This window comes from Phaenicophaeus curvirostris, chromosome 1 (assembly GCF_032191515.1).
Source record: "Phaenicophaeus curvirostris isolate KB17595 chromosome 1, BPBGC_Pcur_1.0, whole genome shotgun sequence".
Taxonomy (NCBI): Eukaryota; Metazoa; Chordata; class Aves; order Cuculiformes; family Cuculidae; genus Phaenicophaeus; species Phaenicophaeus curvirostris.
Genome location: NC_091392.1, coordinates 119,914,193 through 119,930,469, shown reverse-complemented (window position 1 = coordinate 119,930,469; position 16,277 = coordinate 119,914,193). Strand labels below are relative to the sequence as shown.

The 16,277-nt window shown below is 40.8% G+C and overlaps 1 protein-coding gene across 2 annotated transcripts in view; it reads right to left on the bottom strand.

The window, feature by feature from the left end:
* Positions 1-7,210: 7,210 nt before the first annotated feature.
* Positions 7,211-16,277, bottom strand: part of MED14 (mediator complex subunit 14) — a 38,589-nt gene continuing 29,522 nt past the window's right edge. Inside the window, exons 24-31 of one of the 2 annotated variants that reach the window (XM_069872881.1) lie at positions 15,781-15,912; positions 14,529-14,711; positions 13,635-13,870; positions 12,767-12,946; positions 12,465-12,572; positions 12,220-12,345; positions 11,406-11,595; positions 7,214-7,932 (exon numbers count right to left, since the gene is read on the bottom strand). In XM_069872881.1, the coding sequence (XP_069728982.1) occupies positions 7,859-7,932; positions 11,406-11,595; positions 12,220-12,345; positions 12,465-12,572; positions 12,767-12,946; positions 13,635-13,870; positions 14,529-14,711; positions 15,781-15,912 (1,229 nt within the window). In that variant the 3' untranslated portion in view covers positions 7,214-7,858. Of the gene's footprint in view, positions 7,933-11,405; positions 11,596-12,219; positions 12,346-12,464; positions 12,573-12,766; positions 12,947-13,634; positions 13,871-14,528; positions 14,712-15,780; positions 15,913-16,277 lie in introns of both variants that reach the window. The other variant, XM_069872885.1, reaches the window with a different exon arrangement.

Below are 16,277 nucleotides of genomic sequence, written 5' to 3'. Positions count from 1 at the left end.
ATGAATGTTCTCTAGAAAAATACATTAGGTTGCTGCAAAAATAATTGTCCTTCTCAACCATCAAGTTTAAAGCAATATATCTTGGCTTAGAATAACACTTATTAGTCAAAACAAGAACAATTTGAATCTATGTATTTTTGCTAACAAGGAACAAGTCTGTTTATACCAGTAATGCATAATTCTGGAGCCCTCAAACTGATTAATTCTTCAAAGGCATTTTGAACTGCTGGTTGGTTGTGGAAAACCTCTTGCAGAAAGTTGTTGAGATGCTTGAAAATGTGGTAATTGGTGGGAGAGCGGTCGGGGGAGGAAGCTGGGGGAGGTAGAGCTTCGTAGCCCAGTTCATGCAGCTTCTGCAGAGTCATTTGTGAGACATGGAGCCAGGCACTGTCAGAAAGAAGAACTGGTCCTTTTTGATTGACCAACGTTGGATGTAAATGTTGTGTTTCTTGGTTCATTTTGTTGCTTTCCTGGCCATATTTCTCTGCTGTGATAGTTTCACCAGGATTCAGGAGGTTGCAGTGGACGATTCCACTTGATGACCACCAAACAGTGACCATAACCTTTGATGCAGCTTGGGTTTGGGGAGTTGTTTTGGTGCTTCATCTCAGCCCAGCCACTGTACAGAGCACTGTTGGTTGTCATATAGAATCCATTTTTCATCCCATGTCAAAAAACAATCAAGAAATGGATTGGTTTTGTTGCACAAGAAAGCGCAGAGCAGACTTCATAATGGCAGCGGTTTTTATTTTGATTTAACTCGCGTAGCACCCATTTGTCAACCTTTTTTGATTTTCCAGTTTGGTGCAAATATCAGACAGCTGGTGAGTGGTCAACATTTAGTTCTGCAACCTCCTGAGTTGTTTTGTGTGGGTCTGCCTCAATGGTTGTCATCTACTGCAGAAGAACGTCCGTGACACTCCTCATCTTCAACTCTCTCATTTCTGTTATTAAATGTATCTGTATGTTCATTCACCAGCCCTGGCCAAATGTGCTTTGTTGATATTGCTAGCAGTTTTACTGCTTTATATCCCCTTTTGAATTCAAAATTGCTTGAATTTGCTTCTTTCCTATCTTTAATTTGACAGCAAAATATAAAAGAGAATGAACAGTGAGAACAAAACCACTAGTGTAAATAAGTAGAGTGAATTTTGGGCTTTATAATGGTGTACAGCATGAACACAGTTAAATAAAAGTTTAATCAAAAATAAGCATCGCAGTTTACAATGACAAAACCAGCAATTATTTTTGCACCAACCTAATATAAAGGGCTTCTGCAGCTGACAATGCGATGGAGAGAAATGAGTGAAAGTTAGGGGGTGTACACAGAAAATGTATTCCTGGAGAAGCAGGGCTGGTGTGTGACGAGTCACTGGATCGGAGAGCAAAGACTCCCAACAACTCCTTTCATGCAGGGCTAGTACAGACACTGGCACCGCTGCTGCGAAACCGTCTCCAGGAGCTGCTTGCAACCACCACAGGTCTCGGGACCACTCCCAGACAAGTCTTTGGTCTTGGTGTGAATGACTGCAATCTCCTGGTGTAGTGACAAATTCAGGTCGCTCAGCTTGTGGGGTTTTTTCAGGAAGGAAACAGCAGTACTTATTGGAGTGCTAGCAGGTAAAACATTTCCGCACTTCTCAAGAGACTTGTGCCCTGGCACAATGCAGCTGCTGTGAAATCACTGCTGTTCTTTCTACTCAGGCTTGTGTTACGTGTGTCCTGCCTGACCAGTGATGAGGTACAGGGTACAGAAAGCCCAGGTGAATACATTCCTCTCAAATAAACAGAGCAGAAACTGATGGATGGTGAAGCCGTGCATCCAACTAGCCTGCTCCAGTGCACTCTCCTACCTGAACTGCTGGAAAATCAACTGCTACAAATGGTGTCTATGACAGGCAGGAGCTGGGGCTGCTGGAAGTGCTCTGAAACTGCAGATTCTGATAGGTGTCTACAACAAAATTATCAGGAGTTCTTTTCTATAATAGGTCAAAAAGGCATGTTAAACTGTCTCTACTCAAGAGTGGTTGAGGACAGGTTTTAGAATAAAAATCCCATCCTTAAATAGGGACTTACCTTGCCAGTGTGCTTTCAGAGATTAAAGAGATTCTTCTGTTGCTGAAGAACAGTTTCACATTAAAGGAGCCTGGCAATCAATTCTACTAATGCCATCGGTGTCACCTGATATCACCAAAAATAAATAGCTAAGTTCTTGGCATGAATACACATTATAAAATATGTAGAATGCTTCATAAGGGAAACAAAATTCATGATTGCACTAAATGTTTTTATAAAGGCAGTACGATTCCGCTTTAATTATGCTCCAGTGCATAAATTTATGATGACTAATTTACGTGCCCTTAATCTAGTCAGCATATGCGTTTCATTAGGCAACAGTGACAGAAGAAGTGTGGCTAGGATAAATTCTTAGTAATTTAGGTCGTATCTTATGTAAGGTCAGTAACTTGAACAACTGCCGTGCTGCCTACCTAGGAACCTGCTCAACCCCCTTATTTTATGTACTTCCTTAAAATGCCGTGGTCTAAGTGCCCAAGGAATTGATGAAGTCTGTTGCAATGGCCCTGTAATCAATTACAGCGTTTGGAACACAGCAGAGCTAAATGGGAGCTCTAACTACACCCTACAGTAGGTCATCAATCAAAATCTTGACTAATGTACAGCACCAGCGCAGAAAGAAAAAGAGGTTTCAGTGATCAGACAGCTCTCAACTGCTAAGAATCTATTTCTGTCACAATTAGTCTGCTGCAGCAAAAAAGGAGGGGAAAAAATACCCCAACATAAAACTAGCTGTACCAATTATTTTCAATTGACCTACCTCAAATGATTCCGCTAGTTGACAGAGCCAAGAGGAGGCAGCAAGACTGCACTGCCAGTGCTCACCAGGGCTGAGCTGCCACCTCCACAGCAGCTGGAGCCCCTCTGACTGGGGCAGCCAACCTCCAGAAAGTCAGCAGCTCTGCAAACAGGCAAGTTACTGGAACCTAAGCCATGTTGATGAACGTGCAGCTCTGCTCTCTGGAAATCTTTAGGTTATTATACATATATATTCATAATATCATAGAATTATTTTAGAATTATTTTTACATTCTTTCCATATTTTAAAAGAGTTGGTTTTTTTAAAAAAAAGTATGCTCAATATTTTGTAAAGATGAGGATTTATAAGGAATGGATCCACATAAGATGTCCAGTAAAAACACCTGCAGGAAAACTCTGCCCGTACCACTAACGTCCCAAAGGTGATGCTGACTACCAGAAAGTGGCTTTGATGTGTGTTACTTTTGGAGATAAACAAAATAAATACACCAAAAAAAAAGGCACAAGTGAATCAGAAAAATAAACATATCGGGACATAAATAGTGTCAAAGCATAATGGCCTCGGTGGCAACCTGCAGCACAGAGGTCACTTCATTTTGCTTTTGTCCCTGAACTACTCTTTTTTTATCCAGGGTAATGGAAGAGTCAGTACTAAAGCAAATTCAGAAGGAGTCGTGCACAAAACTGAAAGAAATTCTATCATCTCCTGCAGGCAGCTGCTGATGCTGCAGGACACGTGCCAAGCCTGTGGTCACCAGCTTCTCCATCTTCTCTCCTGGCTTTCAGGGAAGGCAGGGACAGGCTCTTGCAGGGTTCCAGGCTGCTGGGTGCAGGCAGCCCAGCCCACTGCTGCTTCCTTACGCTTCCCCACCACCCTGCCGAGAAGCAACTTGGCCAAGCAGCTGTGGAAAGCCTGAAACTTTAGAAGTTGTTTCTGGGCACAGCTCCCTGAAAGCCTCTTCCCTGCTGTATCAGGGCAGAGCCAGAGCCTCCTGTGCTCCTAGCAAGGAGCTGCCAGACAAACTGCTCCATCCCAGGAACCTCACTTGGGAAACCAGCCTCTGATGTGTGGCAAAGGAGTCATGATCATTGTCATGAGACCAGCTTCCTTATCTTGAACAGACCGTCTAGGTTTAAACACCACAAACAACCATTCTGCATTTTAGTTCCTCCTCTACTCTCGCTCTTTTTTCCCCCTCTTGTTTTTTCTCTTAATCCCAGAGGTTCCTAGATCATCCACACAGGAATCACATTAATTTCTTCCTTCCACCCCCATATTTGGCCACTTCCACACCACAGACCTGATTCTTGGCAAATTCCACAGCTGCTGAACTATTCAGATTGTGGGCAGTGGTAAAACAAGTCCCACCCACTATCAATTCCAGCACTGTGTAGGAGCCCTTGGTTACTGTAGCCTGAATGAACTATTTGGCAGAGAGCAAAAACAAGTCTAGAAAGCAGAAGTCCTTAAATCCTATCACCTACCAAATTCCTTTATGAATTTCCCTGTAATATGCAACATAACCTTAGCTAGGAAATAAGTACACTTACATTCTTACATTTTTTTCTTCCTCAAACTCTTCCTCTGCAGTCTGTTAAAACGTGGGATTTATCACGTTTCTATTTTTCTAAGCGTTGTAGCCTCTGCACTTTGTCCTTCAAAAAGTTCTTTATAATCTGCATCTCTTGCAAGTAATGGAGTGCACAAATAGACAAAAATATTCTGATGGAACAAAGTATTACAACATAAAGTGCCTTATTTTGCTGGTAACTGATGTTTAAAGTGCAGCTGGGTGTTCTCTAGCCAGAAATAAACATTTCTGATCTTGGACTCCCCCATGAACTGCAAAAAAATAATGGTGGTTAAATTATTTTAAAAGCTACAAATCAGAGTAGGGATCTAGAGAAGACTGAGAAACACCTGAAATACATGGGATAAGATGATGGGAAGACAGGGGAGGGACCATTTACAAAGGTGTGTAGTGATAGGACGAGGGGCAAAGGGTATAAACTGGAGAGGGGCAGATTTAGACTAGACATGAGGAGGAATTTCTTCACCATGAGGGTGGTGAGGCACTGGCACAGGTTGCCATGGCCATGGACACCTCCCACCAGCCCAGGCTACCCGAGGCCCCATCCAACCTGACCTTGAACACCTCCAGGGATGGGGCAGCCACAGCTTCCCTGGGCAACCTGTGCCAGTGCCTCACCATCCTCAAAGGACAAAATATCTTCCCAATATCTCACCTAAATGTTCCCTCTTTCAGCTTAAACCCCTTACACCTTGTTCTATCCCTCCACTTCCTGATAAAGATCCCTCCCCCTCATCTTTTCTGCAGGCCCCCTTTAAGTACTGGAGGCTGCTAAGAGGTCTCCCCAGAGCCTTCTCTTCACCAGGCTGAAGAACCCCAACTCTTCTCAGCCTGTCCTCACAGGGAAGGTGCCCTCAGCCCTCAGATCATCTTCATGCCCTCAGCCCTCAGATCATCTTCATGGCCCTCGTCCGGACTCACTCTAACAGGTCCATGTCCTTCCTGGGCTGAGGGCTCCAGAACTGAACACAGTACTCCAGATGAGGTCTCACAAAAGCAGAGTGGCAGAATCACCTCCCTTGCCCTCCTGGCCACATTTCTTTTGATGCAGCCCAGGATACAGTTGGCCTTCTAGGCTAGAATTGCAGATTGCCAGCTCATGTTGAGCTTCTCATCCACCAGCACCCCTAAATCCTTCTCTTCAGGGCTGCTCTCCACCCATTCTCTCTGCCCAGCCTGTATTTGTGCTTGGGATTGTCCCTACCCAGCCATGGGACCTCGCACCTGGCCTTGTCGGACTTCGCAAGATTCGCACTGGCTCAAGTCTCCCTTTAATCTCAGGTCAGGAATGTAATACCATAACCATCTGTATGAGTTTACATACTATTATTATCATCACTACTATTATTTGGTTTTCTCCCCACCCTGTGGGAATACCTACTCCCTGCACTCTGCTTTCAACCCCTGAGGCTCTTGGGCAGGGGGGTGTGTCCCCACCAGCCCGCTCACCTGCCCCTTAACACAAAGAATAGCAAATGCTTCTATCCCTATCAGAAAGCTGCTTATAGGCACAGGAATGATCAGACCTCGACTCTGGACCGGTAGCCAGCGTAACAGCCAGTCTTTTTCAGACACACTTTTATCACCTCTGAATTTGAAAACATTGGTTTAAGTGTGGAAAGACAGAAATACAATTTTTTCCCAATGGGGTAGAAGCTGGAAAATGAAATCTAAAGACATTTAGAGATTGCCAAGGTTTTCACTCCAGTGGTTGACTCATTTGTCAGAAGCAGAAACTGTGTAACCACCTGTAGATATACACAAGGCAAAGAAGTACTGATAAGGTAATGATACCCTAACCCACATGTTCAAGGCTGGAATCTGAAGTGGACACCAACCAGATTATTTCTAATGGCAAGAGCTTTGAAAAAAAAGCCTCATTCATTCAGAGGGAAAGCAGCATTGTGACAGCTGTGGGGGCAACAAGCAGCCCTAGAGCCAGCAAAGCAGGCTAGAATACACCCACTAAAAGATTTTTTAAATTATTTTAGAACATCCTTCAGATGAACAGAGATCTGACAGAGCTCTGCAAAGGGAGCAAGGCAGAACAGCACAAAGCTACTTTTGCAGGAAGTCAGGACGCCAACTTGAACTCAATAAAAGAATTGAGACTACTGATCCATGAAGACAAATGGTTAAATGACTGAGTACTTCCTAAGGATGGAAATTTTGTTCAATTACAAGAACCTTCAGTCATCACTGGCAAAATTATCTACATCCTTCTAATTCAAGAAGTTAAATGCGATGCTGTTCCTGTTCTGGATCAGCTTTTTTAGATCAGCCTCTCCAATGTCATGGTAAACAGTTCAAGCTTCTACCTCACCTGCCTTTGCAAGAAGACAAATAAGAGTCAATAATATTAACTACAGGGGTACCTTTAACTACAAACTACATGAAAGACTAGAAAAACAGCTTTCTCCCACTGAACCTTGCTTTTGGGACAGGAAAGATGTAGTTCTTTATGACTATAAGAAATGAAGCATTGCTTTAAGCAATTACTGATTATTTATACAATCAGGAAAATGAACAAACTTTGTTTTCCTATGACTTGGGACAAATCAAAGCCACAGAATAAATACATAAGGCTTTGCTTTGTTTTTTCAAGTTAGCAGTGTGCGTTTGTAAACAAAATCACATACAGAAATAGCCAAGTAAGTGTAAATACACAAGGTGAAGCCTTGGAACAGGCTGCCCAGAGAAATGGTTGAGTCAGCATCCCTGGAGGTATTTAAAAGACCTGTAGATGTGGTGCTTAGGGATGTGGTGCAGTGGTGGGCTGGGCAGTGTTAGGTTAGCAGTTGGCCTTGATGATCTTAAAGGTCTTTTCCAACCTAAACGATTCTGCGATCTGGCCAGTGGCTCTAGTGGAGAGGAATAAAGTTTAAGATTATACAACATTGAGTTTAAGATTTTTAAATCCAGTTTATTAAATATTGCTTTTTGGGGACATGTTTACAACAAGCCCAAATAAATTGTTTAAGGATTCAAAGCAGTCATATTAAAATACAGCTTCAATATAAAGTTTGTCACAGTTTTACAGTATTCAAAAATGACAGACCTGCCTTAAAAAAAGACTATTACACCAAAACATAAGAAAAACAGAAAAACAAACAAGTTTGGCATTTTCATAATCTTTATAGTATAAAACAGAATATTAAATCTATTACCAGCAAGCTGATACTTCAATCTATTACCTAGTCTGAAGTGTCTCCCATTAAAACACACTATACAACAGCACTATACAAAAAGTCGTGGTGATATTCATCTGATGAAAGTGCATCCCTGAAAGTTTGCCAGTTTATTATAGTTAGCTCTTAAAAAAAGGGTAAAATTAAAATGTCCTCTTTTAACCGAAGGCTTTATTTTATATATATATATTTTATTTTTTTTTTTGCTGTTTTGTCTCACTTTCAGCCTTCTTTTAAAAGTGTCTACGGACGCCCACCAGGGGGCAGCGTAAGATTAACCATCAAATCACGAACGGCTGCAAATATTGTGCATTCACCTGGAACAGGGAAAAGAGACAGGTTAGCATCACGCCACAGACAGGCCTTCATCTAACAACCTCGCGAGGCAGCGCTACGCTGACTCCCACCACGCCGGCACGATGCCGGTACAGGCAGGGGCTGACGATACACGGTGACCCCGACTCTCAAATCCCAGCAACCTCCGAGGACGTCAGCATTTGTATTGATTTTAACTGAAGTAGCTCCGGCTTTCCCAGCAGGACCGCTCTTGTTGGGCATGAAATTGCAAGATGCTCTTAATTTTTAATTGCTTTTCAATGTCAGATTGAAGCTAAACTAGAATTCATCATGTGTGGCACGGCAATATGAATTTTTCTGTATGTTATTAATTAAAAACACTGCATCTTACAAAGGGAAAAAAAACATTTTTCAAGTTCTATTTGTATTGATTAAGAGCAGAAATTAAACATTTTAAAAGATTCAAGTCTGAAACAGCCAGGAGATGTCTTTTGTCCTAAGCCCAGTTTTGGAAACATTTTTAATTCCAAGACTGGGCAAAAGTAAGAAATCTGTTTGTTTCAACTGAATTACTCTGGCTTCACCCTTGATATCTAAACTGCAAAATAAAATACAAAGCAAATGGACTTCTGTTTCAAACGACTGAGATCTAAGATAGAGAGGAAAAATCAGCCACAGCTGTCTCAAGTTTTGAATACCAGCATTTTTTGACAAAAAAACACACACATTCTGAAACAGCTTAAGAAAGTTAAAACCAATACAAGCAAGATGGTTTAATTAGAACAAGAAAAGGTGAAATATTAGGCAGCTGTGACTTCCACCTACAGTCTCCTGATAAGAGAATATAATTAACAGCCACTATTGTACCCTAATCACTGCAGGCTGAATTTTTCCTGCTTATTTCAAGAAACATTAATTAGAAGACATCAAATTTTGTTGCTGAAGAAGCAATAGCGTGACCAGAGAGACAACAGCCGAGCCTGTTTGGTTGCATTAATCCTAACTGCCAAACTAGGGATTCCCAAGATTATTTTGGGCAAGGCATTATCATATCAAAGCTCCAAATCTGGGCTAAATACCATCCACTGCACCACTGAAAACAAGATATTTTTCAAAGCTCGGTCATGAAGTTCTTTAAGAAATGTCATGAGTCCCTTGAGCTCCCCCTCTAAGGGTCACTTCCAACATCTGTAGGCACTTTTTTTTCCTTACCAGACTGAGGTCCTTTATATAATGCAGGTTTTAGACTTATAGCTCAAGTTCAACCCTATTATTCCAGGGCATTGATTCCATCTCAGTTCATGTAATTATTTCCCAAAAATAAAATACTTTTTTTTTCCCCTATGTTGGCATAGGTAAAGTGATCTCAGAAAGCCAGTGTACTCACAATGAGTCAATGTTTTACTGTTAAACACAGCAGGATGTGTTTGCCCACAGATCTGAAAAGAAAACTCTTCCAAAAGAACTTACTTTTCAGGCACTAACATTTTATTAAGAGGAAAATTAAGCTGAATACAAAATACTTTCTCACAAGGAGAGAAAGGTAAAAAATATACAGCCAAAATGAGGCAACACTGATTATGGGTTACAATGAAAGTGCCAGTAGTATCAAATGTGCATGATGGGAAGCCCTGGTTCTGACTGAAACAGTGAAAAATTCACTTAACCAAGCAAATTGCAACTAGTGCAGCAGAAGAGTCAATAAGGTAGGAAAACCCTAGATACAGCACAATAGCACCACAAGAGAAAGTACTACTGTGGTAAAAGAAGTCTCCCAGCTACTACTACTCTTTGACCTGTTGGCTCTCCTACCATCTTTCAATGGCAAAGAAAAGAAGGTATCTTGCTCTCTTTTATCAGATATAATAAGTTTTAAGTGTCCTGAGGGAAGATTTGACTTTGGCTGGGTGGTGGTGGAAATCAATACATAAATCCATATAGACTCATTCTTTCTTTCAGAAGTCAGAAGAACGACTATTAGATATATCCTCTGCTCAGCTAGCTACCTTCTTCTGGATGAGGTCCTGCTTAGGGACACAAGCTCTTTTTATGTGTTTTTTTCCCCCGTCTCTACTCTCCTCTGTGTACCTCTTTTCAAAACTACTTCAAAACTTGTGTGACAAATAAAAATTGTCTATCCTGATCTATCTAACAATCATCAGAAGACTTCTCACCTGGGATACTCAAGAGCAGCTTTGAAAATTACTCCCTGTGTGGCAGTATTTTGTGGAGGGCTTACTTTAAAACACAATTTAGCGCAGTAACAAACAGGAAAACAAGTATCTCTCCTTCCCCACACTAGGGGAACTCAGTGAGGAAGCACCTTCCACAAGAAACACCTTAAGTTTAGTTAACGTATCTTGAAATAAAAGTGCTCTACAAACAACAGTTCTGTACCTCATACAGAACTCTTACAGGTAATCCCACACTCCTTCAAGGCTATTCCCTCTCCTATTTACCTACACTATTACTATATGTTAAACAGAAAATGCATGTTAATTTCATCTCATCACAATTTTCAGAAATGTACGCATATCCACATTAATTTAAATAAACATTGCTCATGTTCTAGCAATCAAAATAAACCATTGAGCACAGTTAAAATTACCGCATAACAACGAGATGAATAATTATACATTAGAGAAGTAGAATTCAATCTCTGGATTCACGATTTCAATCTATTTACTGGGTTACTGCAAAAAGGCTTTGTTCCCCAGTATGTAACAACTACATCAGAACTGAAAATTACTGTTCTTATGAGCCATCTGTGTTACTAGGACCCCAAACCACTGCTTACAGACAACATGCTGCCCAAAGAACCTGCTACTGTTGTTCCACGTTTCAGATATTAAAAAAAATAAATAAAAAGCATGACAAACGAGGGAAAGCAAAGCACAACGTTGCTCACAGTGCACTACCTACAGGCTGATGAACATTCAGAACAACCTATTTAGGTCAAGAACTTCACAGCACGTCTGGTGGACAGTATTGCATGCGCCTTTGTCAGTGTGCACACTGACAAAGGAGTATACAATCACTCCAATTACTTTTTAATCATTCACAGCACGCGGACAAGTTCTGATAACTATTTTAACATCCCTTTATATTCTACTGTTAAGCTCCGTAACGTCATAATTAACCAAAGAAACTGACACTTGACCATATAGCTTATTTCCTGTGACTCATTCTGGGGCCATTTCTTAAACAGTATGACTCCTACTGTGCAGCAACAGTTAGGCCAACAAGAGGTGTGTTCTATCACTCTGGCAGAAGAGCAAAATCCAGCCTGAATCATCATTGTAACCTTCTGGCATAAATGTCTGCTGTGCTGCCAGTACTTGCTATTAATTTATGCACCAGCTGTCGCACCAGGAGTTTATAACTGCTAGAGAAGTATGACAGAAACCAGAATTAAGAGAGATTTAGTTTTACACTGGAGATTTGTCACAGGAGTCTGGGTGAAGAGAATATATCTACTGGACATGTACAGTACCTGGTCGTGGTGAATTCAGTTCAGCAAACCTCTTTAGAATATTGCTAACCATCATTGGAGCAGCAACAGAAGAGTTCTGCTGCCTGGGAATGTCAGCCTGTTGCGTTGTACCCGAAGCCATATCATAAATAATTGGAACAATAATACTAACAGCTTCCTGTGGGACTGTAGTTTTCTGTGTTAGCTGAAGCTGCAGGAAAAACAAAAGTGTGTGTTAAATCGAATGAACATCCATCTTCAGTGGAACTTTCAACATTGTTAAACACTCTAGACCTACAGACAGCATGCACTTTCACCTCATCAGTTTTCAGACATCAACTCTGTAACAAAAAGTTGTCCATCATATGTAGACGATTTTATTCTCAAAAGCACCCTACAGTGAGCATTGCTTCAGAGACAACACCAATACAGATTTGGTCTAAACACCTCATTCCTGCTAATCTCTCCCAGCACCACTAATGTGTATATTGCTTAATCTAGGTGGTTAGAGCCTCAAAGAAGAATAAAGTCCCCAGAAGGTGAGCATTTGAAGACAAACACAGCCCAGAGAGAACTGAGCGTTAGGATACATTGTCAATATCCCTCCAAAGACACAGAACACAAAGAGTTGCCATATTTTTATAGGAGTGAGAATAGGAATACTATCTGAACCTATTACAAGAGAGATGCATGCAAATCTAGGATTCCAAACGGCAGAACATTTTTGGCTATTATGGTTCCCATATATAGCATATGCTTATGTTTTGCTACTAACTGGTGATGATTTCAAAGACATGCAGCCCGCAACATTTTAAAACAGATAAGCTTTACTTACAAAAAATAACATTTTGGATTTCAGCACAACAGCAGGTGTTCCTGGAGGCGCAATTGGTGGTGCACTAGGAGGAATTGTTAAACAAAACTGCACATTCCATTTCAGCTGACTTGCCTGATCAGGGAACTGTTTAGAAAGAGAAGCACAAAGAAAAAACAACAAAGGTCTCATGTTAGTGACATACATATTAAAAAAAAAATAACTGTAAATAAAGTTGGGTAAACTCAATAGAATGTTTCACTTACCAACTCAAGTTTCATGATGTGTACGCAGTCCCTGAGGATGTGCGTTGGAGCCCCTAGTAATTTTGTGAAGGCTATTAGGGTGTTCGCTTTAAAAGGTGGTCCTGCAACCTAAAGACAGACACTATTTAGCGCTGCCTATTTACAAAATAGCTGTATCATTTAATAAAGTATCCCAACATGCACAGCTTCTTATGTTTTGCAGCCCTTACACGTGCCAAGCAAAATCAATGAACAACTTAAAACATTAGCAGAGATTAAAAGCAATGCATATAAATTTAAACATTAATGATTTGAGTATGTACCCTTGTTTCAAAGAACTTCTCCAAAACTTGTAACTCCTCCGATTTCCACTGTCCTGTATTTTCAGGTGTTACTTTCAGTTGCAAGGTCTGGTTGGTTTTGGGATTGAGAGCAACCCTGCACTTCAGTGCCTCCGTCTTAAACATAATTACACCTGGTTCATTGGAGTTTATTAACTGTAGCTGCATAAAAAGAAATATCACATTCAATAAGTCATTCATTAAATAGCATGAGCCCACATGCATTCACTCCCATGACTCTAGTGATCAATCTGCCCTCTTTCCAGAACGAAACATGTGACATTTATATACAGGTAAAATTGCCTTAAGAATTAAGCTTATGCAAGATTTGTCTTCTTCCTCTGTCACTGAATCAATGCCAAAAGTGAAGAGGTGGGCATTGTCTGTCTCAAATCCTAATGCAACATTCATGACTGAACAGTTCAGTTATTGTGAACTGGTAACTAATTTCTTGGTCACCCCTGCCGAGTACTGGCATCCATAGGGACCCTGTGGCTGTTCCAGTTAACTCCCAACAGACATGCTAAACTCACAGAAGTCATAGCATCGGAAAATCAGATCTGCATCTGAAAGTCTTGCTATCAGACCAGTTATCATATTCTACCTGACCAAACAGGTTTTCCACTTGTAATTTGTGTGGAAAAGAAGAAGAATTATACACTTTCTCTAAATTTTGACACTTTAGACAGCAAGGTTCAGAAGCGTAGCATGAGTGCAACAGCAAATACTTATTATATTTAAAGCATTTCAGTATGTGCCTGATTTGAAAGACATGAAGTACAGCAGAATTAAAAAAAATAAGTTATAAAGTCATACTTGCAGGTCAATATTAAAGCAACCTAAACCATACCGTTTCCTGCTGTATGATTCTCTGAAGATGCCTCCTCATAATAACTGATCCAAGGAATCGCTCAAGAGGGGAGCAGAGATAGCTGCCAGCGAGTCCCGGCACAAGCCCAGGGGTAGGAGAGGGCAACAGCAGAATATTCAAGGCACTGTGGGTAAGGATTGTAGGTATGGATGCAGCCCAAGACCGCTGAGGTAGTTTACGAGGTGGAGGCATGCTAGTCGGCATTGCTTGGGAACCTATTGATACAGAAAAAGTACTTGGAGTAAGGAAGGATCTAAACTGAAACATATGTGTTCACTTTGTTGTTGCTATGCAAGCAACAAGTTCTCTTGACCAAAGCTTAACCGTTATTATTCAAAAATTGGCTGCATAGTGATAGACAACAAAAAATAATTAGAATATTGACCCTCCACCCATGCAAAACGTCTCAGTAGCACCAAAATCCTATTCCTTTTTCCTCTTTCTGCAGCATGCCAGCAGATATCAGGTTTGTACAACAAACTCAATGAGATGTAAAGATGGTTAAATCAGCCATGCAAGAGCAGCATTACAACCCCATGATGTGAAAAGTTAGTATTTGCGTAGGCAAATACACCTATCATTGCCTTCATCTTGAACAATTTTCTCTCAGTCACAGAGCTCCAGTTTCAGACTAAAACCTGCAGTGCAACAAGAGGGATCAAGCCTCCTGAAGTTTATGCTATCTGATTTGTTTTGAAATTTGTTACAGAAGACTTGAACAAGGACAAAATAAAGTCTTCATTTCCTGAGATCTTTTATTGCACAAGGACAGTAAGGACTGGTAGGCTGACACACCAAACTGCCAAAAAAGAACAGAACTAGAAATGTTAAAAATGAGTGTTTCACAGTCATAACACTGATAAAGAAACCTACTTGTTCCAGCTCGTGGGGAATGAGAGACATCTGGGATAGGTGAGTGAAGGGAAGGGTTGGCTGGTGACATTCCAGGCATTCGTGCTGCTGGTGATGGACCAGAGACCTGGGGAGATCCTGGCCAGTTCCCTGCACGCTGACTGGGTGACATCATGGTGTATGGTGAGCTTGGGTCTATGGTACCTACAGATGTTACAAGATTATTGTTATTTTTTTTAAAAGTACAAGGTTTTCTAACCTAGAGATCTAAAAAAGGCTTACCAAAATCTGTAAAGCATGACAGGGTCTGCAAGTCTTTAGACTACACTTTACAACCACATAAAAACATAAGGCAGGGGGAAATCGAGACACAGATTCGAGGGTTTTCTGGTCATATATTTTAAAAAGTAAAATGAAAATAAATGTGAAGACAAATTGGCACGTTTAACATATAACGGCATCCAAACTAAGAAGAGCTGTTGCCTATAGACTTGCATTTTTACTGCTCCTTAGTAAGTGAAAGCCTCAATGAGACTGTTCCTTATCTATTCAGCATCTTGCAGTTACCTCTGCAAAATATCTTTTTTTTTTGTACTCCACTAATCAGAACAAGCTTCTTAAACAGTCTGTTGTATATCTACCTCACTTTGTTCATACTGACAGTTAAATTGGCATGCTACAATGATAATCTGAACCGTTCGTTTATTGTGATCTATGGAACAGTTTCCAACGCCCTGCAATTACAAAAAAACCCTATTGTTTTGGCAGCTTTCAAAAAAAAACCACAAAACAACTTAATAAAGGAACAACCAAAAGGCAGAGTGTGTGCGCGCGTGTGTGTGTGTGTGTGTAACCAGCAAGACTCTGACAATGTTTTCAAATCGTAAATATTTGAATTCCTAACCTGCTCCAGGTATTTTTCCAGGAAATGTAAGCAGTGGAAACACATTAATCAATGTAACAAGAGACAATGCTCATTAGAAGCTGCAGCCATTGTTCTGCTACAAGACCACATGGAATTTCCCCACATTAGTAAGCAGGAAGGAGTGACCGATAGTCTATTTTTAAAATGTTAGGAACACCTCAATGTGCCATGCAGCTACTTTTGACAACTGTTAAAAGTTACACCACATGTATGAAAACAGTTAATTCAGAAAAATTCATGTTTTGTAATTGGTTTAAATAGCTGAAGAAGCTCCAGAAGACTTAATTTCAAGAAGCAAATGCGCTCCCCCTATCTCTATATACACACACCTGCCAGTAAAGAACTTACCGTGTGGGCTGGCAAAGTTAGCTGTTTGTCCCATTGTGATTCCAAGAGAGGAAGGTGAAGGAGTTGGACCAAAGGATGCTGGTGATGGTGCCCTTAAAGCTCCGCTAGGCGAGCTTGCAGCATGCAAAGTTCCTAATCAAAGACATCATGTCACTCAACATACACAGTTCCCATTTTCCTGTTATTTTTTTCTATCAGCTACTATAGCTCTATCTCCTTTTTAGGGATACAGCAAACAAGATTAATGAGAGCTTGCTTTTACACTCAAACAGCTGCATTTTGTACGCGCAAGAGCACTGTATCTTCCAGATTATTTCACTACATAAAGGAAATTTTGAAGATATTTGATGTGAACAACGGCATTTCCCCCCTGCCCAGCCCTTCCCCAAATTTAAGTATTTTTAGCTGTTGCAATGTAACAGCTGGAAGCAGGAAGCAAAGCCTTGGTGATGACAAGCTTTTCTAAAAAAACAGGTATTTAAAATTAACAGGTTTTG